This window comes from Manis javanica, chromosome 4, assembly GCF_040802235.1.
Source record: "Manis javanica isolate MJ-LG chromosome 4, MJ_LKY, whole genome shotgun sequence".
NCBI classification, from domain to species: Eukaryota; Metazoa; Chordata; class Mammalia; order Pholidota; family Manidae; genus Manis; species Manis javanica.
Window position 1 is genome coordinate 115,079,431 of NC_133159.1, and position 26,311 is coordinate 115,105,741.

The window sequence follows — 26,311 nt, forward strand, 5'->3', positions numbered from 1 at the left end:
CCAAAAAACCTGAAACCTTTGTTTTCTGCCTATCTGTGAAATCTGGAATGAAGCAGCAGTTGATTTAGCACAAAATTAAGATTAGTCACTAACTGTTTGCCATGTTAGGGTGTCCTGTTGCTCCCAAGAAATCAGTCTGACTTTTGGGGGCCTGTCCTGTAGAAGACGTGGGGCCCTGCATGTGCAGAAACACTGAAGCCCCCACTTCTGGCAGCTGTCCCAGGTACTATATGGTGTCCTGTACATCTTCTCTGTGCTCATCACAACCATCAATGTCCAGCCCCCCTTCCTGACATGATGCTTCAGCCAAACACCCCATGATGGTTATTCTGTTACATGTGTATGAAAGTAACACATGTTAATTATTTTAAGTAATTCACATTGGTGTTAGAGTTACAGTCTAATCATGTGTAAATATGGCACATTACTCTTGTTTAGAGACATGCAAGCTTAAAATAAGCTCTCTCCTTTATGCTTTGTGAGCATGGTTTTCTTTAGGAAACACTTGAAAGCAACTAAGTTTTCCTTTTACTTCAAAAAGAATAAGCTGGCAGATGTCAGCAAGGATGGTGGAATGGGGAACTCTCAAAGTCTGTCCCTCCATACAAGCAGAGAAAAATTGGCAAAAACTGTCAGAATGAATGAAGAAATCTTAAGCTTAACCCTCTGGGAATCTTCTTGCTGATCCTCAGCACAGAGACAACCTACAACAAAACAAACAAATTACTGGGGAAGAGAGAGAAACAAATTTATAGGGTTACACATTAGAGTCAAAAGTCCAGTTTTTAACCAAAAAATCACAAAGGCATACAAACAAACAGGAAAGTATGATCCATTCAAAGGGGAAAAAATCAGAAATGATCCCTGAAAAAGACCTGATCTACTAGACAGCCTTAAAGCAACTGTCTTAAGGATGCTCAAAGAACTAAGGGAAGGTGTGGAGAACAAGAACACTATGTGTGATCAAAATGGAAATACCAATAAACAGAAAACAAAAAAGTTCATAAAAGTACAGTAACTAAATTGAAAGATTCATTAGGGGGATTCTAAGGCAGATTTGAACAAGTAGGAGAAAAAATCAACAAACATTGAAGATAGGACAATAGAACTAAGGTTGAGGAACAGAAAGAAAAATGGAAAAGCAAATAGAGCCTAAGGGAGTTGTGAGACTCAGTCAAGCAGACCAGCATACATGTGGGAGATCTGGAAAAGAAGGAGAAAAGGGGCAGAGAGAATATTTGAATAAACAATGGCCAAAAACTTCACAATTTTATGAGACCAGAACAGAAACATTCAAGAAGCTCAAAAAACTCTGAGACAGATGAATACAAGGATACCCACACCAAGACACATTATAATCACACACAAGTCAGACAAAGATCTTGAAAGCAGCAAGACAGGAGTGATACATTGAATACAAGGGATTCTCAATAAGATTATCAGCAGGTTTCCCATAGAAACTTTGGAGGTCAGAGGCAATGGCCTGAAACATTCAAGTGCTAAAAGAAAAAACTCAACCAAGAGTCCTATATCCAGTAAAATTGTCCTTCAAAAGTGAGGGAGAAATTCCCAGATAAACAAAAGCTGAGGGAATTCATTTATACTAGACGTGCTCTGCAAGAAATTCTCAAGGCCTGCAGAGGAAAGGAAGGGATACTAAATAGTAACCCTTCCTTTAATACTAGAAAGCCATATGAAGAAATAAAGATCTCAATAAAGATTGAATACAAGGGTAATTATAAAAGCAATTATTATTGTAATGATGGCTTCTAACTCCATTTTTTAAAGTTATTAGACTAAACCTAGTATTGTAACATTGTGTAACTTCACTTTTTGTTTTCTACATAATCCTAGAGATTTGAAAGATTGTTTGTTTTTGGGAAGACTAGATAAAGATTTAATTTTGTGATAACAACTGAAAAGAGTAGAGATAAGAGCTGTTAAACAGAATTTTTGTATGTTACTGAAGTTAAGCTGGTATAAATTCAAATTAGTTATAACCTTAAGATATTAAATCCCAATGGTAAATACACACACACACACACACACACACACACACACACACACACCAAAGGAAGTGGGAAATGAATTTAAATGTTTCACTACAAAAAATAAACTGAGCACAAAAGAAAATAATGCAGAAAATCAGGGAGAAAAATTCCATAAGGCCTACAGAAAAACAAATAGCAAAATGACAGAAGTCAGTCCTTCCTTACCAGTAAATGGTTTAAATGTAAATTGATGAGACTCCAATTAAAAGGTTGGCAGAATAAAAACATAATCCAACAATATGCTGTCTACATAAGCCTTACTTTAGATCCAAAGACACAAATAGATTGAATGTGAAAGGATGGAAAAAAATATTCCATGGAAATAGTAACTGAAAGAGAGTAGGGGTAGCTGAAGTAATATTGGATAGAATAATTATTATTATTATTAAAAAAGAATGAAATAAAATTTAAGACAAAAATTGCTATGAGACAACAAAATGCATGTTATTCGTAAAAGTTTCAATAAAACCAGGAGACATAACTGATAAAAGTTCATGTGCCTAATAACAGACTATCAAAATATGTGAAGCAAAAACAGAATTAAAGGGACAAGTGGAGGATTCTGCAACAATAATTGGATACTTCTACACCCCACTTTTGGGAACAAACCAACACATTTTATAGAACCAATTAATGAAGAAATCATGAAGGAAATTATAAAATACTTAGAGATGTATAAAAAATGAAATTACAACATACCAGACTTATGGGAAACAGTGAAAGCACTGAGTGCTAAGGGGTAAGTTTATTACAATAAACTCTTACATGTAAAAAAAGAAAGACCTCAAATGTAAAATCAACAAGCTAACCTTATAACTTAAGGAACTAGAGAAAGAACAAACCCTAAGTTACAGAAGGAAGAAAGTAATAAAGATTAGGGCAGATATAAACAAATTAGAAAATAGAAGAACAGAAAATAACTGAAACCAAAAGTTGATTATTTGAAAACATCAACAAAATTGACAAATCTTTAGATAATGGTCTAAGGGGAAAAATAAAAGTTACTAAAATCAGAAAAAAAGGGGACCCTATTATTAATTGATTCTAAGAAAATAAGGATTATAAGAGTACTATGAAAAACTGTGCACCAAAAAACTGGATAACCTAAAGGAAATGGGCAAATTTCTAGAAACAAAACTAACCAAGACCAAATCACAAAGAAATAGGAAATCTGAGTACACCTATAACTAATAATATTGAATCAGTAATAAAAATCTAAAAAAAAAATTCCGGGATCTGATGGCTTCACTGTTGAATCCTACCAAACAATTAAAGAACTAATGCCAATCCTCAAACTTTTCCAAAAAGAAGGAAGGGGGAGGCATGTTCCTTAACTCACTCTATGAGGCCAGCATTACCTGATACCAAAGCCAGACAAAAATTCTGTAAGAAAACTACAGATCAATATCCCTTACGAATATTCATGTAAAAATCATCAACAACATACTAGAAAACTGATTTTCAACACTGCACTAAAAAGATTAACACTAAAATTTATTCCTGGAATTCAAGATATTTCAACATATGAAAACTGATCAATGTAATACACCATATTAACAAAATGAAGGAAAATAAGCACATGATCATCTCAATTGATGCAGAGAAAGTATTTGACAAATCCAATATGCTTTCATGATTTAAAAAAAACAAGACTAAGAATATAAGGAAAATACCATAACATAACAACAGCCATTATCTGTAAAATCCACAGTGAATATCATACTTAATGGTGATGGACTGAAAACTTTTCTTCTAAGATTAAGAACAAGGAAAGAATGCCCACTTTTGCCACTTCTATTAAATTTAGTAGTGGAAGAAAAATAACTAAAAGCCATCCAAATTGGAAAAGAAGTAAAATGATCTGTTTACAGCTGATGTGATGTTATATGTAGAAAACTCTAAAGATTCCACACCCAAAAATCAAACTCTTAGAACTAAAAATTAATTTAGGAAAATAAAAGAACAGATCACCACCACACAAAAATCAGTTGCATTTTTATACATGAACAATCAGCCTGAAAATGAAATTAAGAAAACAATTTCAGTTACAGTAGCATCAAAAAGAATAAAATACTTAGAAATTAACCAAAGAGGTGAAAGATGTACAATGAAAACTAAACATTACAGAAAGAAATTAGGAAAGACAAAATGGGAATACACCCTTTGTCCCTGAATTGGAATAATTAATATTGTTAAAATGTCAATACTACCTAGTGTAATTTACAGATTCTGTGCAATCTCTACTAAAATCCCAGTGACACTTTTTGCAGCATTATTTATGATAGCCAAGATATGGCTATGAAGAAGGGCTGAAGAAACCTGTGTCTATCAATAGAATAATGGATAAAGATATATGTATGTACAATTTATATATATTTTATATAACATAATATATAAAATGTTATATATTACATATATATATAAATTATATATATAATGGAGTTATATATAAATGGAATATCCTCAGCCATAGAAAGGAATGAAATCTTGCTGTATGCAACAACATGGATGGATCTAGAAGGTATGAGGCTAAGTGAAATAAGAGAAAGACAAATATATGATTTTAATTATTTGTGGAGTCTACAACAAAACAGAAATAGACTTATAAGTACATAGAACAAACTGGTGGTTGGCAGAAGGGCGGGAAATGGGAACATGGATAAAATAGGTGAAAGAGATAAAGAGGAAGTCACAGGATGAAAAATACAGCATAGAGAATGTAGTCAATAACAATTTTGTGTGATGACAAAAGATAACTTATTGTGAGCATTTTGTAATCTATGTAATTTTCAAATCACACACCTAAACTAATATACTATTTTATGTCAACTATACTTCAATTTAAAAAAGTTCTTCAGAGAGGAGGACTTGTGACGGGGGATGATCATCAAAAAGCCTCCACAGGGATCCGGACGATGCTGCGGTTATGGCTGCATCCAGCCCACTTTCTCCTGGACTTGCCATAGGAATGAGGAGGGAGATGTCTAGGCTGGCATGTGCATACAGTGAGACAACGAATTTGACCGGATCTGTACTGTTGGAACTCAACCAGGAGTTGGGAGGGGTGCAAGTTGTAGCACTCCAAAATCTCATGACTATAGACTATCTATGGTTAAAAGAACATATGGGATGTGAACAGATCCCAGAAATGGGCTGCTTTAATTTGTCTGATGGTTCAAGTACAGTTGGACAATATCCATCATATCATAGATAAATTTTCACAAATGCCTAGGGTGCCTAAATGGTTTTCTTGGCTTCACTGGAGATGGATGGTAATTATAGATTTGCTTTGTTTATGTCACCGTATTCCTATTATGTTAATATGTGTGTGCAAGTTAGTTAGTAGTTTAAAACCTATACATACTTAAGGTACTCTACAAGAAGATATGTCAAAGAAATAATCAATCCTCCCATGTTTCCTTCATATGCTACATCTATAGCTTTTCTTCTTCCTTCCTAATTACAACCCTTAAATAGAATTCGTGCCTCATATCGAATTTACCGAGTATCATAATTCCTCCAGGTGGTAAAGATACCTCGAGACAAGTGCTGGGCATAGAAGCCACAGGGCATAAATCTGCAAAGAAGTAAAAAGCTAATCTTTTCAAACAATATGGCTTCTCTCTCACTTACCAACTTTACATCTCCCTGTATGGCCCCGAAAGATGACTGGTTAGCCAGAGATGGGTAAGATTCCTCAAGGGAGGAACAACCTAAGACAGGCACAGTCGCAGGGGGGCCATCAGGTGAGAATTTGGGGATCAACAGAGGTGAGGCTCAGAACCTCACCCCCCCTGCTTTGAGAGAAATCTTCAGCATCCGTGGATGTCTTGCTGCCCTTGTCTAGCCTGGATTAATACTTAGTCCATAGGCACACACCTGATCATCTGATCATCTACATTTGCCTTCTTACAGCACTAAACTATGTTTTCTACCTTTATCTTGCATCTACCTACCACTTCAGCATTTTATTAAAAATAAAAATAATAATAATAATAGGAGAAATGTGGGATCAACATATAAATCAAGTACAAAAATCAAAGGAATATTCATATTTGACCTGATTGTTTATAGGTCATAATGCATGATCAAAACTGAAAGTTTCTGTGATGAATGCCCTTGTACTGTTCACCATGTAAGAATTTATTCACTATGTAAGAATTCGTTCACCATGTAAGAACTTGTTCGTTATTCTTCAGAAGATTGGAGACTGACGAGAATTAGGGTTGAGATGGATTAATGATTGTACATTGAGCGTTGACCCCCCTATACTGAATTTTATTGTTGTTAACAACCATTTGATCAATAAATATGAGAGATGCCCTCTCAAAAAAAAAAAAAAAAAAAAAAGTTCTTCAGAGAGAAGAAAAAAATAGATTGAAATTCAGATCTACATAAAGAAAGGAAGAGCATTAGTAAGTGAAGGCAAAATTATTTGATTCTTAATTGGTCTAATGGATTGTTTTTTTTTAACAATAGCAACAATGTATATGAATGAAAGCAATGATACAAGGGATAGGAGGGAAGAAATAGGCTTTTGTTGTAATCACACTAGTGAAGCAGTATACTGTTATTTAAAAGTGAACTGAGATTAGTAGTAAATGTATATTGCATACTGTAGAGCAACCGCTAAAAAAAGTATAAGTGATAATCTAAGAAGGAAAAGTCAATGTAATCATAAATGCTCAATTAAAATCAAGTCAAAAAGAGTAGCAGATAAAAAAAGGAACAAAAAACAAGAGCAACAAATACAAAACAGTAACAAATATGATAGCTCTTAATCCAAAGATATAAAAAATAATTTTGAACATCAATGGTCTAAATGAACCAATTTAAAGAAATTGTCAGAGTGGATGATTAAAAGATAAGACCCAACCATATGTTGGCTCCAGGCAAGCAACTTAATTATAAATATACATATAGATTAAAAGTAAGTGGAGAATACATCATGCTAACACTAATCAAAAGAACAGAGGAGTATGTATATTAATTTCAGAGAAAACCTCAAATCAAGGAAGTTAACAGCAATAAAGAATAGCATTTCAAAGCTATTAGAAATAATAACTGAATTCAGCAAAGTTGCATGATACAAAATTAATACACAGAAATATGTTGCATTCATATATACTAACAACAAACTAGCAGAAAAAGAGATCAGGGAAACAATTCTATTCACAATTGCATCAAAAAAATAAAATACCTAGGAATAAACCTAACCAAGGAAGTAAAAGACATACTCTGATAAGACACTCATGAGAGAAATTAGAGACACCAATAAGTGGAAATCTATCCCGTGCTCATGGATAGAAAGAATATTGTCAAAATGGCCATCCTGCCCAAAGCAATTTACAGATTCAATGCAATCCCTATCAAAATATCAACAGCATTCCTTCAATGAACTAGAACAAATTGTTCTAAAGTTCATCTAGAATCACAAAAGACTCCAAATAGCCAAAGCCATCCTGAGACAGAAGAAGAAAGCTGGGGGAATTATGCTCCCTGACATCAAGTTCTACCAAAAAACTCCACCAAAAAGCACAGTAATCAAAACATTTTGGTACTGGCACAAGGAGAGACCCATAGAGCAATGGAACAGAATAGAGAGCCCAGATATAATCCCATGCATATACGGTCAGTTAACATACAATAAAGGAACCATGAATATCCAATGGGGAATAAACAGCCTCTTCAGCTGGTGCTGGCAAAACTGGGCAGCTACCTATAAGGGAATGAAACTGGATTATTATTCCATACACAAAATTAAACTCAAAAAGGGTCAAAGACCTTAATGTACGTCATGAAATGATAAAACTCTTAGAAGAAAACAGACAAAAATCTAACATAAGTACAAGCAGTTTTTTCCTGGACACATCTCCTTGGGAAAGGGAAACAAAATCAAAAGTGAACAAATGGGACAACATCAAACTAAAAAGCTTCTGTACAGCAAAGGATATCATCAGCAGAACAAAAAGGCAACCTACAGTATGGGAGAATATATTCATAAACTACTCATCTCAGAAGGGGTTAACGTCCCAAATATATAAAGAACTCATATGTCTCAATACCCAAAAAGCAAATAACCCAATTAAAAATGGGCAGAGTACCTGAATACAAACATTTCTCCAAAAAAGAAATACAAATGACCAACAGGCACATGAAAAGATGCTCGATGTCACTAATCATCAGGGAGAGGCAAATCAAAACCACAATGAGATCACTGCATACCAGTCAGAAATGACCACTATCTAAAAGACAAGAAATAACAAATGCTGGTGAGGAAGTGGAGAAATGGGGACCCTTAACACTGTTGGGGGGAATGTCAATTGGTGCAGCCACTGTGGAAAGCAGAATGGAGGTTCCTCAAAAAACTGAAAATAGAAATACCATTTGATCCAGTAATTCCACTATTAGGAATTTACCCAAAGAAAACAAAATACCTGATTCAAAAGGATATATGCACCCCTATGTTTATTGCTTCATTATTTACAATGACCAAGATATGGGAGCAACCTAAGTGTCCATCAATAGATGAATGGCTAAAGGAGAGGTGGTACATATACACAATGGAATATTACTCTGCCATAGAAAGAAAAGAAATTCTGCCATTTGCAACAACATGGGTGTATCTAGAGGCTATTATGCTCAGTGAAATAAGCCAGGTGGAGAAAGACAAATACCACATGATCTCACTTACTTGTGGAATGTAAAAACAAAGCAAAACAGAAGGAACAAAAGAGAAGACAAAGGCACTGAAAAGTGACCAGTGGTTACCAAGGGGGTAATGAAGGGAATAAAGGGACACAATAATATGCAATCACAACATAAGGTTGTCATGGGGATGGTAGTACAGGTTGGAGAATACAGCCAATGATTCTGTAACATCTTTCTGCATCAATAGTAACTTTACTAGAGAGGATGAGAATTTAATATGAGTAACTATTGAATCACTGTGTAGTACATTTGAAACCAATATAAGATTGTATATCCCGAGGATTAAACATGGCAGTGTGAGAGGTGAGACAGAGAACTCCTCCCAAAACCATATATAATATGAAAATATAGTTAATACAACTAATCCTAAATGAGCAACAGGAAAGAAGCCTGCACCAGACTGCATACACGTGGAGAAAAGAGCAGACCTCACAAAACAGGGTAACATACCAAAGCCTTGATCTGGTGAGACCCAAGCTTTTCCCCCATTCAGCTCACCAGAGTGAGGAAGAGAAACGGGGTTGGGAAGGGGTGGAAGCCTAGGATTGCTGAACAACCAGCCCTGGAGATCTGCTTTGGGAGCACGAACCTACATTGCATGGTGCTCTGGTTATTAGTGGGGTTGAAAAGCTAGTCAGGCAAATACTTCAAGAGACTGAGATTCCAACCATTGTGAAAAATGGATCCACATCTGGCTGCTCTGGAAAAGAAAGGCAGGAAGTCTGAGAGACTTCCTAACAGTGAGAGGGCTGCTAAAGGGGCAAGGATTGCACAGAGCTTGCTGCCCAGGAGAAAGGATAGGTGGACAAAATTGTCCAGGTGCACCCTGCCCAGCATGTTGGGAACTTTTAGGAACTTCAGGGGCTCCATTTCCCTGGCTGGATATTCTGCTCTGAGGCCCCCCACCATGATATGCAGCCTGCTGTGCTTCCCTCCTTGTCTGCCGGCACTGGCTCACAAACTGGTAGTCCCTGCCCAGGCATCAGGCCAGCCATAGGGGAGCCCCGCCTACAGCAGCTACAAACACAAAACACAGAGGCTTACACCTGTGTGCTCAACTGATTGGTTCTGACAGTGGAGACATGCACAGCAGCTGGGAACAGGAAACATCTCTTTCCTCCCCCCAGGCACCAGTGCTGCTCCTCTGCGACCCCTGGCATCACTCCAGGGGTGGAGCAGCTCCAGGGAGTAAAGCTTCTGGGCACTAGAGGGCGCCATATACAAATATGAAAAGTGAAAGGAACCTGATTCAAAGTAAAATTAATACAACTCCTGAGAAAGATTTAAATGACATTGACCTCATGAATCTTCCTGAAAGGGAGTTCAAAATAAAAATCATTAATATGCTCATGGAGGTACAGAAAAAAATTCAACAACTCAGGAATGAATTCTGGTCAGAGACACAATCATTGAAGAGCACAATGGAGGGTATTAAAAGCAGATTAGATATGGTGGAGGAGACGATAAATGAAATAGAAACTAAAGAAGAGGAATACAAAGAAGCTGAGGCACAGAGAGAGAAAAGGATCTCTAAGAATGAAACAACATTGAGAGAACTGTGTGACCAATCCAAACAGAACAATATTCACATTATAGGGGTACCAGAAGAAGAGAGAGAGAAAGGGATAGAACGTGTTTTTGAAGAGGTAATTGCTGAAAACGTTCCCAATCTGGGGAAGGAGATAGTCTCTCAGACGATGGAGGTGCAAAGATCTCCCAACACAAAGGACCCAAGAAAGACAACACCAAGACATATAATAATTAAAATGGCAAAGATTAAGGATAAGGACAGACTATTAAAAGCAGCCAGAGAGAGAAATGAGATCACATACAAAGGAAAGCCCATCAGCCTATGATTAGCCTTCTCAGTAGAAACCTTATAGGCCAGAAGGGAGTATCATGATGTATTTAATGCAATGAAGCAGAAGGGCCTTGAAATAAGATTACTTTATCTGGCAAGATTATTGTTAAAATTTGAGGGAGGGATTAGACAGTTTCCAGATAAGCAAAAGCTGAGAGAATTTACCTCCCAAAAACTGTTTATACAGTGTATTTTGGAGGGACTGCTATAGATGGAAGTGTTCCTAAGGTTTAATAGCTGACATCAGAGGTAATAAAACCACAGTAAAGAAAGTAGAATGGCTAATTACTAACCAAACACAAAATTAAATTAACAATCCCCAAAGTCAAACAAGGGATAGACAAAGAGTACAGAATGTGATATGTAATATATAAAGAATGGAGAAGGAAGAAAAAGGAGGAGAAAAAAAAAAGAACCTTTAGATTATGTTTGTAATAGCATATTAAGTGAGTTAAGTTAGACTCTTAGATAGTAAGGAAGTTAACCTTCAACCTTTGGTAACCACGAACGTAAAGCCTGCAATGGCAATAAGTACATACCTATCGATAATCACCCTAAATGTAAATGGACTGAATGCACCAATCAAAAGACATAGAGTCACTGAATGGATAAAACAACAAGACCCATCTACATGCTGCCTACAAGAGACTCCCTTTAAACCCAAAGACATACACAGACTAAAAGTGAAGGGATGGAAAAAGATACTTAATGCAACTAATAGGGTTAAGAAAGCAGGAGTTGCAGTATTTGTATTAGGCAAAATAGACTTCAAAACAAAAAAAGCTACAAGAGACAAAGAAGGGCATTACATAATGATAAAGGGGTCAGTCCAACAAGAGGATATAACCATTATAAATATCTATGCACCAAACACAGGAGCACCTACATATGTGAAACAAATACTAACAGAATTAAAATGGGAAATAGAATGCAATGCATTCATTCTAGGAGACTTCAATACTCCACTCACTTCAAAGGACAGATCAACCAGACAGAAAATAAGTAAGGACACAGAGGCACTGAACAACACATTAGAACAGATGGACATAATAGACATCTACAGAACTCTACACCCAAAAGCAGCAGAGTACACATTCTTCTCAAGTGCACATGGAACATTTTCAAGAATAGATCATATACTAGGCCACAAAAACAACCTCAGTAAATTAAAAAAGATTGAAATTGTACCAACCAGCTTCTCAGACCACAAAGGTATGAAACTAGAGATAAATTATGCAAAGAAAATGAAAAATCCCACAAACACATGGAGGCTTCACAACATGATCCTAAATAACCAATGGATCAATGACCAAATAAAAACAGAGATCAAGCAATATATGGAGACAATGACAACAATAATTCAACACCACAAAATCTGCAGGATGCAGCAAAGGCCATGCTGAAAGGGAAGTATATTTCAATACAGGCCTACCTCAGGAAAGAAGAACAATCCCATATGAGCAGTCTAAACTCACAATTAACAAAACTAGAAAAAGAAGGACAAATGAGCCCATAGTCAGTAGAAGGAGGGGGATAAATAAAAAAAATCAAGAAGAATAAAACAATAGAAAGAATCAATGAAACCAAGAGCTGGTTATTCAAGAAAATAAACAAAATAGATAAATCCATAGCCAGACTTATCAAGAAAACAGGAGAGTCTACTCACATAAACAGAATTAGAAATGAGAAAGGAAAAATCACTACAGACACCACAGAAATACAAAGAATTATTAGAGAATACTATGAAGAATTACATGCTAACAAACTGGATGACCTAGAAAAAATGGACAACTTTCTGGAGAAATACCACCTTCCAAGGTGGACCAAGGAAGAAACAAAATCTGAACAGACCAATTACGAGCAATGAAATTGAACTCGTATTCAAACAACTACCTAAGAACAAAACCCCTCGAGCAGATGGTTTCACCGCTGAATTTTATCAAACATTTAGTGAAAACCTAATACCCATCCTCCTTAAAGTTTTCCAAAGAGTAGAAGAAGAGGGAATACTTCCAAACTCATTCTATGAGACCAGCATCATTCTAATACCAAAATGAGGCAAAGACACCAAAAAAAAAAAATTACAGACCAATATCCCTGATGAACACAGATGCAAAATACTCAACAAAATATTAGTAAACCAAATTAAAAAATACTTCAAGAGGATCATACACTATGATCAAGTAGGATTTATTCCAGGGATGCAAGGATGGAACAACATTCGAAAATCCATCAACATCATCCACCACATCAACAAAAAGAAGGACAAAAACCACATGATCGTCTCCATAGATGCTGAAAAAGCATTTGACAAAATTCAACATCCATTCATGATAAAAACTCTCAACAAATGGGCATAGAGGGCAAGTACCTCAACATAATAAAGGCCATATGTGATAAACCCACAGCCAACATTATACTTAACAGTGAGAAGCTGAAAGCTTTTCCTTTAAGATCGGGAACAAGACAAGGATTCCCACTGTCCCTACTTCTATTCAACATAGTACTTGAGGTCCTAGTTACGACAATCAGACAACACAAAGAAATAAAAGGCATCCAGATTGGCAAGGAAGAAGTTAAACTGTCACTGTTTGCAGATGACATGATACTGTACATAAAGAACTCTAAAGATTCCCACTCTAAAACTACTAGATCTAATATCTGAATTCAGCAAAGTTGCAGGATACAAAGTTAATACACAGAAATCTGTGGCATTCCTATACACTAACAATGAACTAGCAGAAAGACAAATCAGGAAAACAATTCCATTCACAGTTGCATCAAAAAGAATAAAATACCTAGGAATAAACCTAACCAAGGAAGTGAAAGACCTGTACTCTGAAAACTACAAGATACTCATGAGAGAAAGCAAAGAAGATACCAATACATGGAAACACAACCTGTGCTCATGGATAGGAAGAATATTGTTGAAATGGCCATCCTACATAAATCAGTCTACAGATTCAATGCAATTCCTATCAAAATGCCAACATCATTCTTCAACAAACTAGAGAAAATCATTCTAAAATTTGTATGGAACCACAAAAGACCCCGAATAGCCAAAGCAATCCTGAGAAGGAAGAATAAAGCAGTGGGGATTATGCTCCCCAACCTCAAGCTCTACTACAAAGTCACAGTGATCAAGACAATTTGGTACTGGCACAAGAACAGACCCATAGACCAATGGAACAGGTTAGAGAGCCCAGATATAAAACCAAGCATGTATGGTCAGTTAATATATGCTAAAGGAGCCATGGACATACAATGGGGGAAATGAGAGCCTCTTTAACAGCTGGTGTTGGGAAGACTGGACAGCTACATGTAAGAGAATGAAACTGGATTATTGTTTAACCCCATACGCAAAAGTAAACTTGAAATGGATCAAATGCCTGAATGTAAGTCATGAAACCATAAAAGTCTTAGAAGACAGCATAGGCAAAAATCTCCTGAATATAAGCATGAACAACTTCTTCCTGAACGCATCTCCTCGTGCAAGGGAAACAAAAGCAAAAATGAACTCATGGGACTACATCAAACTAAAAAGTTTCTACAGCAAAGGACACCATCAACAGAACAAAAAGGCATCCTACAGTATGGGAGAATATATTTGCCAATGACATATCTGAAAAGAGGTTAACATCTGAAATATATAAAGAATTTACATGCCTCAACACCCAAAAAGCAAATAACCCAATTAGAAAATGGGCAGAAGATATGAAGAGACAGTGCTCCAAATAAGAGATTCAGATGGCCCACAGACACATGAAAAGGTACTCTACATCACTAATCATCAGGGAAATGCAAATTAAAACTACAATGAGATATCACCTCACACCAGTAAGGATGGCCAGCATCGAAAAGACTAAGAACAACAAATGCTGGTGAGGATGTGGAGAAAGGGGAACCCTCCTGCAGTGCTGGTGGGAATGTAAGCTAGTTCAACCATTGTGGAAAGCAATATGGAGGTTCCTCAAAAAACTAAAAATAGAAATACCATTTGACCCAGGAATCCCACTCCTTGGAATTTACCCACAGAACACAACTTCTCAGATTCAGGAAGACATATGCTCCCCTATGTTTATCACAGCACTTTTTACAATAGCCAAGATGTGGAAGCAACCTAAGTGTCCATGAGTAGATGAATGGATAAAGAAGAGGTGGTACATATACACAATGGAATACTATTCAGCCATAAGGAAGAAACAAATCCTACCATTTGCAACAACATGGATGGAACTGGAGGATATTATTATGCTCAGTGAAATAAGCCAGGTAGAGAAAGACAAGTGCCAAATGATTTCCCTCATTTGTGGAGTATAACAATGAAGCAAACCTGAAGGAATAGGGTAGCAGCAGACTCAGAGACTCCAAGAAGGGACTAGTGGTTACCAAAGGGGAGGGGTGTGTGAGGGTGGGTGTGGAGGGATGGAGAAGGGGATTGAGGGGTATTATGTTTAGTACACATGGTGTGGGTGATCACGGGGAAAACAGTGTAGCTCAGAGAGGGCAAATAGTGAATCTGTGGCATCTTACTACACTGATGGACAGTGACTGCATTGGGGTATGGGTGGGGACTTGATAATATGGATAAATGTTGTAACCACATTGTTTTTTCATGTGAAACTTTCATAAGAGTGTATATCAATAATACCTTGATAAAATTTTAAAAAAATAAAGACAATCTCACATAAACCATTTAACCTTACAAATAAAGAAACTAGAAAAAGAACACAGCTGAAAGGTAGTAGAATGGACGTACTAAATATCAGAGCAGAAGTAAATGAAAGAGACTAAGAAAGCAAAAGATTCAATGAAACTAAGAGCTAGTTCTTTGAAAAGATAAGAAAAATTGATGAACCATTAGCCAGACTCAAGAGAAAAAGAGAAGACTTAAATAAATAAAATCAGAAATGAAAGAGAAGTTATAACAGGCACCATAGAAAATCAAGGATTATAACAGAATTCTTCGAAAAATTTATATGGCAACAAATTGGACAACCTAGAAGAAATGGATTCCTAGACATTACACAATCTTCCAGACTGAATCAGAAAGAAAATCTGAACAGACTGACTGCTAGTAATAAAACTGCATTGGTAATCAAAAAACTCCCAACAAACAAAATTACAGGACCAGATAGCTCCATGGGTAATTCTACCAAATATTCGAAGAGCTAATTATGGGTAAAATTGTAGTTTTTCCAGAATCTCTCACCTGCCCTTAGTGCATGTCCATATCAAGAGGTGGAGAGAAGCTGTCCATCTCCATATCAGTTGGTAATTACAAGGGCGAGTGAGTGCTTATCTGGACTGAGGAGGTTGGGTGGCATCTCTTCTTCTGCAGCTTTGTTGTAAGAGACACTGGAAAGCAGAAGTAGATGACTGCTTGTAAGAAAGACTTTATTTCTCCCTTTGAGTGATTTCAGTTTCAAAGGTATTTTGCCCTGGGATTTCCCCCCTGGAGTTACATCTGGCGGTAGTAGATAGGACCTCTGAACCTGAAATCTATCTAAAGGAATGTGACCCTTGGGTGGGATGCCCCTAGAAATGGTGGAGGGATGCCCAGATCCCCTCCTGTGGATGGCGGGGAGGCCCCAGTGGCTGCAGCGGTAGAGAATGCCAACTATCTGTGGGGCTTCCAAATGGGGAGCCCTAGTGGGGAATTGGTCTAGGCTAAAGCACTTCCTAGAGGTGTGGGGCCTTCCCCAGAACTGCTGAAGGGTGGAGACACCAGAAGCTGTGAAATTAGCCCTCTGTGAGATAGAGGACTGCTTAGAGGCCCTGAGTGGCTATGTAGCAGCTGGGATTATGGGATATCTTTCTTTTCCTCGAGATAAAGTGTTATTGAGGAGAGAAAGAGGGTTATAGAGGAGAGAGAGAGACTTTGGCAGGAGTGAAACATACTTAAAAGCATTGCTTGGAGGAGCTTGGTAATGGCCTATGGGGTGCCCTTAAGAAAGAGTTATTGAGAAGACAGGTGGTGCTCCTGGAGGGTATGTTAGCAGCAACAAGGGAGGAGATATCAGGAGAATCTCCATTGTAGGAGGCCATGGGGGATGGGGAAGAGAGAACTGTGCCTTCAGCCCCAGGGATTGTGGAGATGTTGGGAGAGAATGAGGGGCTAGGACCAAGGGCTGGTCTGTGGCAGAGACCATCGACCAAGGCACCAGCCTCTCCTGTATTAAAGGCCCACCCAATTGTAATTAAGAAAGAAAAAATGCAACAACCACAGGCTCCTCAGGGGAGGAGCAGCACCTCCCCAGGTTGTGGAGCACTCCATTCTGCATCCCTATACCCATGATGAGCTGATGGACAATGAGCGTCCAGTATAAGCAGAAGCCATTGGAACCTCTGCCTACATGACTTTTGCATCTCTGGGATATGGGGGTGGAAAACATTGTTATGTCAGGTTCCAAAATGGGCAGACTGGCTTCCCTGATGACTCACCCTTCCCTCCGGCAGTGGTTGTAAAGTGCCGTCACACCTCGGATTCAGGCGCTTCTGGATTGGCTGACAGCTGCCATCAGGGCAGTTTGGCCTAGTCAGGGCAATTAATCATACTTACCCCACTAGCTGGAAAATGGTAGCAGAGCCCCAGCAGGTGTTATGGGAGCTGGGCATGAAAAATATCATCTATAATATGGAGCCCCAGGGCCCCAATAAGGAGGTGTTCACCGAAGGAATGAGAAATCTGGTGCTGCATACAGCTCCCCCATCTCTCTTTGGGTCCCTAGTGAATATTCTTGCCCCCCACATACGGCAACCCATAAGTGAGGCTACCTGTACATTAGCAGGTCTGGCGGAGGTTGAAACTAAAAGCATGGAGGGAGGTACCGGCCACGACTGAAAGGAGAGGTGCAAAGGGCCCCATGAAGGTCTCGAGGACCCAGATGTGGGTTGATTTGATAAAGGCTGGGGAAATGAAAGAAAAACTTGATGGGAAGCCCAATAAGATTTTGTTATAACTGTGGCACCTATTAAAGCTAGAGCAGCAGTTCCAGCCATTGAGGTCCAGGACACGAAAGCAAGAGTCAAAGCCCCATGTCTGGCCTGTGTCCCTGCAATACTTCCTGGAGGCAGTACACAGGCTCTACCTGGGCCCTCACCCCCACAGGAGGATGATTGAATGTTGTGGTTTGACTGAGGGGTGTGTCAGGGCCCCCACCTTAGGGGACGTGGTGGGGATCAGAGGTCACATGTAGAATTAGCAACTCATTGGTCCCCTGTGAATGTACAACATGTCCTAGTGCTGGTGGATACAGGAGCTGAATGTTCTCTGATTTATGGCAATCCTAAACATTTTCCTGGGACCCTGCTGGGATAGATGACTATGGAGGTAAGGCAATTAGAGTGAAGAAAGCTCAAATCCCATTGGGGATAGGGTGTTTGCCCCCAAAGGAGTATACTGTGTACATTTCTCCCATCCCAGAATATATGGAGGTAGATATCCTCCAGTATAAATTGCCTGAGGGGACACAAGGAAATTGGAGAAACTACAGGAGTTAGAGAGAGTGGGCATCATAAAGCCCACTCATAGTCCTTTTAATTCCCCAGTGTAGCCACTGAGAAAGCTAGACAACTCCTGGCATATGACCATGATTACAGGGAATTGAATAAAATTACACCCTCTTTGCATGCTGCTGTCCCCTCTATACACCCCTTATGGACACACTCAGTCATGACCTGGGAACATATCATTACATAGTAGACCTTGCTAATGCTTTCTTCTCTATTGATACAGCACAGGAAAGTCAGGAACAGTTTGCCTTCACATGGGAAGGCCAGCAGTGGAAATTCACTCTCATTCCACAGGGGGTACCTCCACAGTCCTACCATTTGTCATGGAGTTGAGGCCAGGAATTGGCCACATGGAAGAAGCTGCAAATGGTGTGGCTGTATCACTACACTGATGATATGCTCACATCTGATTCTCTTGCAGCTTTAGAAGGGGAAGTTCCTAGACTGCTGCAACATCTACAGGAGAAAGGATGGGCTGTGAACAGCACCAAGGTTCAGGGCCCAGTTTGTCTGTAAAGTTCTTGGGGGTTGTCTGGTTAGGTAAAACTAAAGTTATTCCTGAAGCAGGTACAGACAAGGTCCAGCCTTTCCCCACCCCTACCACTATGGCAGTACTAAAAGAGTTTTGGGGTCTTTTGGGCTACTGGAGAGTGTTTATCCCACATTTGGCACAAATTCTGAAGCCTTTATACCAGTTGGTATGAAAGGGCATCAGGTGGGACTGGGATGAGACATGTGCAGCTGTTTTTACTGCTGCTAAGTGAGCAGTCAAGGCCATACAGGCCTTGAGTGTAATGGACTCAACAAGGCCCTGTGAGCTAGATGTTCATGTAAATGAAGATGGTTATGGATGGGGCCTTTGGTAGTGGCTTGAATGGTTGCAACAACTTATTGGGTTCTGGTGTTGGATTTTCCCAGAGGAGGACGCCGCCCCAAATCACTCACGAAAGGCATCTCTTGATGCAATAAGCAAGAGGAATTTATTCAGGAACCAGCTAGCTGGGGTCCAAGTTAGCCCGACGCAGCGGGTCTCAACAAGGACCCTGAGCACACAAAGCCAGAAGGTTTTATAGCATTTTCAAAGGGGGCAACATTTTCCACAATCACAATACAGTGTTTTTTCATAGACACATAAATCTTTGCCTGGGGCCACATCCTGGGGTCTGGTTAGATAAGATTACCTTCGGAATGTTTAGGGTGGTTCTAGTAAGATAAGCTTGGTGTGTATGATTAACTGATTTGAGGTCAGCTAATTAAAGGTCACTACATTTAACACTGGCTGACTAACTTGTTTTTCAAGATTCTAATAATTTTCCTCCTTCTAGATTAGGGGGTGGTATTTAAGCCTTTAAGATGGCTGTACTTATGCTAACTTTTGATTCTTCAGATCCTACATTTCCCCACTTCTCTTTAGGGACATTCCAATCATGGAATGTTTGTGTTTCCTTGTTGGGTGAGTGAATGATATTGTTGCTTCAACATCAGTACATGAACGGCACTCACTCCTTCTCTAACAAAAGTTATCAGCCGATTTAGTATGCAGGGTCCTAAAGTGAGGAGCAACACAAGGATGAGTAAGGGCCCAGACAGAGTGGATATCAGGGTTGTAAACTATGGGGATCTAGTGAACCAAGATTCAAATAGCCCTTGGCCGGCTTCCCGTTCTTTTCTTTCTCTGGTCTAGCCCTTCTCTAAGCTTTGACATTGAATCTCTTACTATTCCGGAATGGTCTGCATAAAAGCAGCATTCTTCTTTTAAAGCTGCACAGTCCTCCTTCTTTTAGAAACAGCAGATCCAGCCCTCGTCTATTCTGCAAGACTACTTCAGAGAGGGAAGTCAGAGATTCTTCAAGTTTTGTAATGGATTGCTCTATGGTCTTTAAGTCTTCATCAATAGCTGTCCTTAGTCCTTTATAATGTTGGTTCCCTTGGACAATAGCGGCTGCCCCCGTTCTCACTCTGGCTGCGACTCCTATCTCTAACAACACAGCTAAGGTCAGCGAGACTGGCTCTCTCTTATATCTATGCCTAGGTTCAAATTCAGCTACGAATGAGAGATCATCATGATACATCAACCTGGGCACCAGCTGGACCATGATACAGAAATCACGAGAGGAGTTGAAGGCAGAAGTAGAGAACATGGGGTCACTCCAGTGTTACAAGCCCACTATCCCTCGGGAGGAGGGATTAAATACCTGTTTTTACCAGGGAAGGCTATGGGTATGGTCTCATTCTTTCTTCTACAGATAGAGACTCTAGCTGCTGCTAGGGAAAAGGGGCGATGACCGCTCTGGCTGCTTCGTGCTGAGAAGGGGGCGCAGTAAAGGGTGCAGCTAGGTCTCCATCACTGGTCAGTTGAGAGGGCCTCAGAAGGCTGGCGCTTCCATTCTGGGTTTCATTTCTATTACTATTTGCAGTTTTGTGGCTTCTGGTAAGGCTGCTGGGAACTCTGTAAGCAAGGTACCAGGCCAGTTCTTCCAAGGGGCTTTGTTGGCTTTATAAAGTCAATCTTAGTTCCTTAAAGTTGTTCACATCTGAGTCCATACACATGTCTCTCAGGTATGACATTCCAGTCAAAGCCCTGGTAGTATAACCAGTGTTCTTAAGTAGTCTTCTCACAAGGAAAGCAGATTCTTATTGAACTCGTGCAAATAAACATACTGCCATGGAATACAAAAACAGTCACTGAAAGTTTTTAAACTCTGGAGGGATCAGGTAGAGAGAAGGATGTTTCAATTCTGAGTCATTTACTAAACTGTTGTCAGTTTAAGAGAACAAGGTTAAAACACTTTATCAGCAACATTTGAAACAAAAAGACACAAAATCATTTTCTTTAGTTTATGTAAACTTATGTAACTAATACCTGTTCTGCTCAAATCTAGTTCTTTACTAGTTTAGGAATAATAAAACTGACTATAAATGACAAAAGACTTACAAATGACAATGGTTAAAGATCTGATGAGAGCTTACTGTAAGACAGTTGACATAAGGAAATTCTGATATTTCTATAATACAAAACATTCACTAACAAAATTTAGCATCATTCTCTTTGACAGTGCTTTTCTGGTATATATATATATATATATATATATATATATATATATATATATATATATATATATCAGATATATATATATATCAGATAAACAAGCCAAACCAGTCAAATACTTTCTCCAATGAGAAAAAATCTTCTGACATGTTCCAGGGGCCCTCTGGAACATGTCAGAGTTAACTAGAGGTAAAAGCACTTTTTTGCATTTAATTCTATTAGAACTGTCTATCATTACACATTTATTATCTATATACCCAGCACAGTAAACGAGATACTTTAAAAAGGTGGGGCAGCAGGGGAGACTGCTGCTGTCAGTTTAAAAGACAATATATAGAAAGCAAAATAATTCTAGGTTCTAAGCATTCTTGAGAGAATGGTAGCATATGGTAGATTCCTCTGCTTTCATCTTCAGGAAGGGAAAAAAAGCTACAATAAGAATTCACATTTAGCTGAAAGAACTGTCTAAACTCAAGGCAGAGTATAATATCACCAGGCATACAAAAGACCTGTTAGAGATACATACAAAGAATGAATATGGCTATAGTCAAATTCAACTTAAAAGTTTAAGCAGAATTTCAAATTTAAATGTCTCTTTCTTTCACACAGATATTCAGATATGACCAGAAACATGCTTTGAGATGAAAGAGATCAGGCATTTTACTTCTTCATTTAGGGACTGAGAAATGATGACCTTTGGCTTACAATCAATAGCTTACAAACAGTGAAAATAATAAGAACATAACTCAGCATAAGTGTCTAAGACCAGATACAAAAAAGCAGAGAAAGTGCTTAAGTCTACAGGTCTTCCCTGAAAGCTTCAAGAATGTTTTACTCTTTAATAGTAGATAGAGCTTTTTAATAGAATTTGCATAGCAGCTTATAAGATTATTTGCATTAAAAAAATATGGAGTCCTCCATGTTTTTTTAAAACATGCAAACATATCCACAGCATATAAATTAAACAAGAAGACCTGGTGGTTCTCAAAAAAATCTATTACAACTTTTCTCAAAAGTAGTCACACGTTCGTCCATCTAAACCTTTACAGTGAAACCTATTTTTCTGGGAGAAACATAATCTTGTCCAGATTCTACAGTTTAATTTTTAAGAATAAATTTTGGTTTGTTAACTAAGTGCATTTAATCAGCTGAAAAAAGCTTTGTTACCATTCTGCTTAGGAATTCAATTTCTCAGGCCATGCAATCATTTTCAATAACAAAATATTTCAAAGGCAAATAAGGGTTATACAGTTAACAAACTTTAGCTTTTAGTCTTTTTAATATTACGATTTTATGGCAACTCACTGAGACTTTAAGCATGAGAAACTGCTTTGATCTTTCAACACTAAGAGCAGACTAACAGTTAAAAAAACTGTTTAACTGGAAACAAGATTCTAATTTTGCTGTGCACTCGATACCAATACTTACTCGCTTCAATTTCACATAGCATGACTATACTAACTCTTCCACAAGCCTTCTACAACTTTCTTTTTACATTCAGTGTTCTCTCTCTTTAACAATCACTCTCTTTTACTTTCAACAAAACGAATTTCCATTCTTTACACTTTCTCTCATCAAAACATACATCTTGCAGCATAGAGAAATGCCCTCTCCATCACCTTAAGCAGTTCTAACCAGAACTCAAAACTATTAGAAACTTCAACCTCCAGTAAACACTGAGAAGCAGGACACTGCAAACTGTCAAACCAACATTCCCTAGACTGACAAACTTATGAACACATTCTACAATTTCTGCAACCATGAGCTTCACAGCACAATCTCCCAGCAAACACAGAGCACATCTTCTCAACTTAACAAAACTCTAAGGCTTTAAGTTACTACAAAGATTCTCAGGCTGCAGGTAGGCATACACACTGCAACACACAATTAAAAAGGTGTTCACTTGCCACACTTATCCAGCTCACCTACCTGCAACAACTACGCTAGCCTACTCACAAGCCCCCCACTGAACACTAGACAAAGCCAAGCTTCTAAGCATTCTATTCTTAAAAGATTTAGCAGATAACATGACTCAAATGACTCTAGGTAAACTCAGGCAGCCGACAACTACCAAGACATGCCCTCCTTAGGCAAACTCAAATTAGCATTAATGCTTAACACTTTTTTTATCAGGTTTTCTGGAAGTTTTAGAATACTAAATTTTCACAAGCACTTGTCTTTAAATCAATTTCATTAATACCATCTGGAGGTAGAAAGATATATTCATTTACACACTTAGGGGGTTGTCTGAATCTGTCCCATTGTCAGTATAACAATTATTAGGCACGTGAAAGACACAAAAAACAGACACACACAGATTAGACACACAGCGGCCGCTTTTTGTTTTTTCTCAGATTTTCAAACAGAAACCGAAAGGAATCAGAGGGTTGATATTCCTGGCGCCTGAAAATCAACCCTATCTCATCAGATTCACCTTGCCGGAAAAACAGACGGGAGGCTACCAGGTGTCCCTGGCCTCCCAACCTCCCCGAGGCGTCCCCCAGGGTTGCAGCCTGCGGTGCTCCTAGTACGTCTACCGACCGCAGTCTCAACCCCTTTACGGGATCGGGACAGCTGCCAGACAGTGGGTACCCCCTTTCAGAATTCTGACCGGTCTCACTGAAAAACAGAAAACAGAACACAGACAAACCAAGGCGCCACTAATCTTACCTCTTCCTCCAAGAGCGACTTCGGGAGTGAAGCGGGGTGAGCGCATGATCCCGGACGAGCCCCCAAATGTTGGATTTTCCCAGAGGAGGACGCCGCCCCAAATCACTCACAAAAGGCGCCTCTTGATGCAATAAGCAAGAGGAATTTATTCAGGAACCAGCTAGCTGGGGTCCAAGTTAGCCCGACGCAGCGGGTCTCAACAAGGACCCTGAGCACACAAAGCCAGAAGGTTTTATAGCATTTTCAAAGGGGGCAACATTTTCCACAATCACAATACAGTGTTTTTTCATAGACACATAAGTCTTTGCCTGGGGCCACATCCTGGGGTCTGGTTAGATAAGATTACCTTCGGAATGTTTAGGGTGGTTCTAGTAAGATAAGCTTGGTGTGTATGATTAACTGATTTGAGGTCAGCTAATTAAAGGTCACTACATTTAACACTGGCTGACTAACTTGTTTTTCAAGATTCTAATAATTTTCCTCCTTCTAGGTTAGGGGGTGGTATTTAAGCCTTTAAGATGGCTGTACTTATGCTAACTTTTGATTCTTCAGATCCTACACTGGTCACAGCTATGGAAAGCAACAGAGGTCCGGTACACCTTGATAGAGAAGCAACTGGCTGCTGTGTACCACGCCTTGCTGGCTATGGAGCCCATTGCTGCAACACCTCCAAGAAAGGTAATAACCACCTATCCCATCATGGGGTGGGAGTGAGACTGGACCCAAAGGCCACAGAGTGGCACAGACACCTACACTGGCCAAATGAGGTGCATATTTATAGCAGTGTAGTGCCTTCTCTACTAGCCCTTAAGTGGAGAACTCCAAAGCTTGTTAAGGCCAGTGACATATGCCAGTGGAAAGCAGGAAGAACTTACTTTTGTGCCATTGGTAGCCGAGAGTCCTTATCAGGAGGGAAAAGCCCCCATACCTGAAGATGCTTGGTTTGCACACAGCTCCAGTCATGGAGAGCCCCCAAAATGGAGGGCTGTGTTTTTCAATCCTAAGACTGAGACAATATGGATGGAGAATGGAGAGGGGAAGAGCAGTCAATGGGCTAAGTTGTTGGCAGTGTGGCTTGTGATCACCCAGGAGCCCTCCCCCATAGTTGTCTGTACTGACAGCTGGGCCATCTATCAGCGCTTGATCCTGTGGCTACCAACATGGTATCATGCCAACTGGATGGTTGGTCACCGGCCCCTTTGGGGGCAAGAGTTGTGGCAAGACCTATGGACATCTGGTCAGACTTAGACTGTTACTGTATATCATGTGACTGGCCATTTGACTTTGACATCCCCAGGGAATGATAAAGCAGACACATTGGCCCAGGTGCACTGGCTAGAAGGAAAGCCTGCCTCTGATGTGGCCCAGTGGTTACATAAGCATTTGTTGTACATGGAGCAAAAGACAATGTAGGCTGTAGCCCATTGGTGGGGCTTGCCATTGACCCTGAAGAAGTCAGCAGAGCCCGGAAGGAGTGCCTTGTATGCTCTGAGAGGGACTTACACCGAGTCCCACAGCAACACAGGGCAATAGTAAAGATGCCGATACCCCTTGTCAGGTGGCAGATAGACTATATTGGGCCTGTGCCCATATCAGAAAGATATAGGTATGCCATGACTTGTATGGACATGGCTACTGGCCTGTTGGTCACTTTTCCTGCATGTTGTGCACATCAGCAAACCACTGAGAGGGGCCTAGAGCATCTCTTTGCAGCCTATGGCCGGCTGCCAGTGATTGACAGTAATCAAGGCACCCACTTTACTGGACATGTGTTACAAGAATGGGTGCAGTAATTAGGAATAAAATGGAAGTTTCATGTACATATAACCTTACCAGGGCAGGCATGATAGAGAGGAACAATGGTTTGTTGAAATCTTGCCTGAAGTTGGACACCAATAGTCTATGGGGCGGTCAGTTCATTTATGGGTAGTGCTACGGCATTTGAATGAGAAGCCATGTAAAGGAGCTTTGAGCCCTGTGGATATGCTCACACACCTTGTTGCATGGGAAAACCAAAGAGGAGTTATTGAATCCAAAAGCAACATTCTGCTACAAGCCCCAACTGTATTAAACCCTCGAGACTCTGTTGAGTGGATGTAGCCCTGGACATTTCAACACATGGACCTGCAATGGTTGGCCCTTCTGGCACCTTGGGGAAAATGCCTGGAAGCTGGCTTCCTGCATATTCCTGGAGTAACAGCAGAGTGGCCCCCAAAGATCATGGTAGTGTACCAATGGGAGGTTTTGTGTTATCTTTATGGCCAGTGCTTGTACCTCCCCTAGCCCTATACATTGACCATCTATAACTCCCACAGAGTGGGGGGTGAAAGTCTGGTATACTGGACCAGGACGAGATCCCATTCCTGCCACTGTGATTCTTATCACAGGACCACTCTCTTGCACCTATCCTACCTAATGGATGAGATTTCCCTATGCTGGTGTCATTAAAACGTG

General features: G+C 39.4%; 1 protein-coding gene and 1 long non-coding RNA gene across 6 annotated transcripts in view; one reads left to right on the top strand and one right to left on the bottom strand.

Annotated features, from left to right (window-relative positions):
- PRPSAP2 (phosphoribosyl pyrophosphate synthetase associated protein 2) overlaps positions 1-26,311 on the top strand; it is a 107,638-nt gene that overhangs the window by 80,273 nt on the left and 1,054 nt on the right. For 4 of the 5 annotated variants that reach the window (XR_012130425.1, XR_012130424.1, XR_012130426.1 and 1 more), the window contains one exon: positions 24,410-24,535. Coding sequence is in view for 1 of the 5 variants with exons in the window: in XM_073234723.1 (XP_073090824.1) it covers positions 24,410-24,461 (52 nt within the window). In the remaining 4 variants the exon portion in view is untranslated. Of the gene's footprint in view, positions 1-24,409; positions 26,309-26,311 lie in introns of those variants that run through there. The other variant, XM_073234723.1, reaches the window with a different exon arrangement.
- Positions 19,096-24,457, bottom strand: LOC140849008 (uncharacterized). Its single transcript, XR_012130428.1, has 2 exons — positions 23,858-24,457; positions 19,096-20,798 (listed from the first exon to the last, which is right to left on the bottom strand). It is a non-coding gene; the product is annotated as an uncharacterized lncRNA (long non-coding RNA).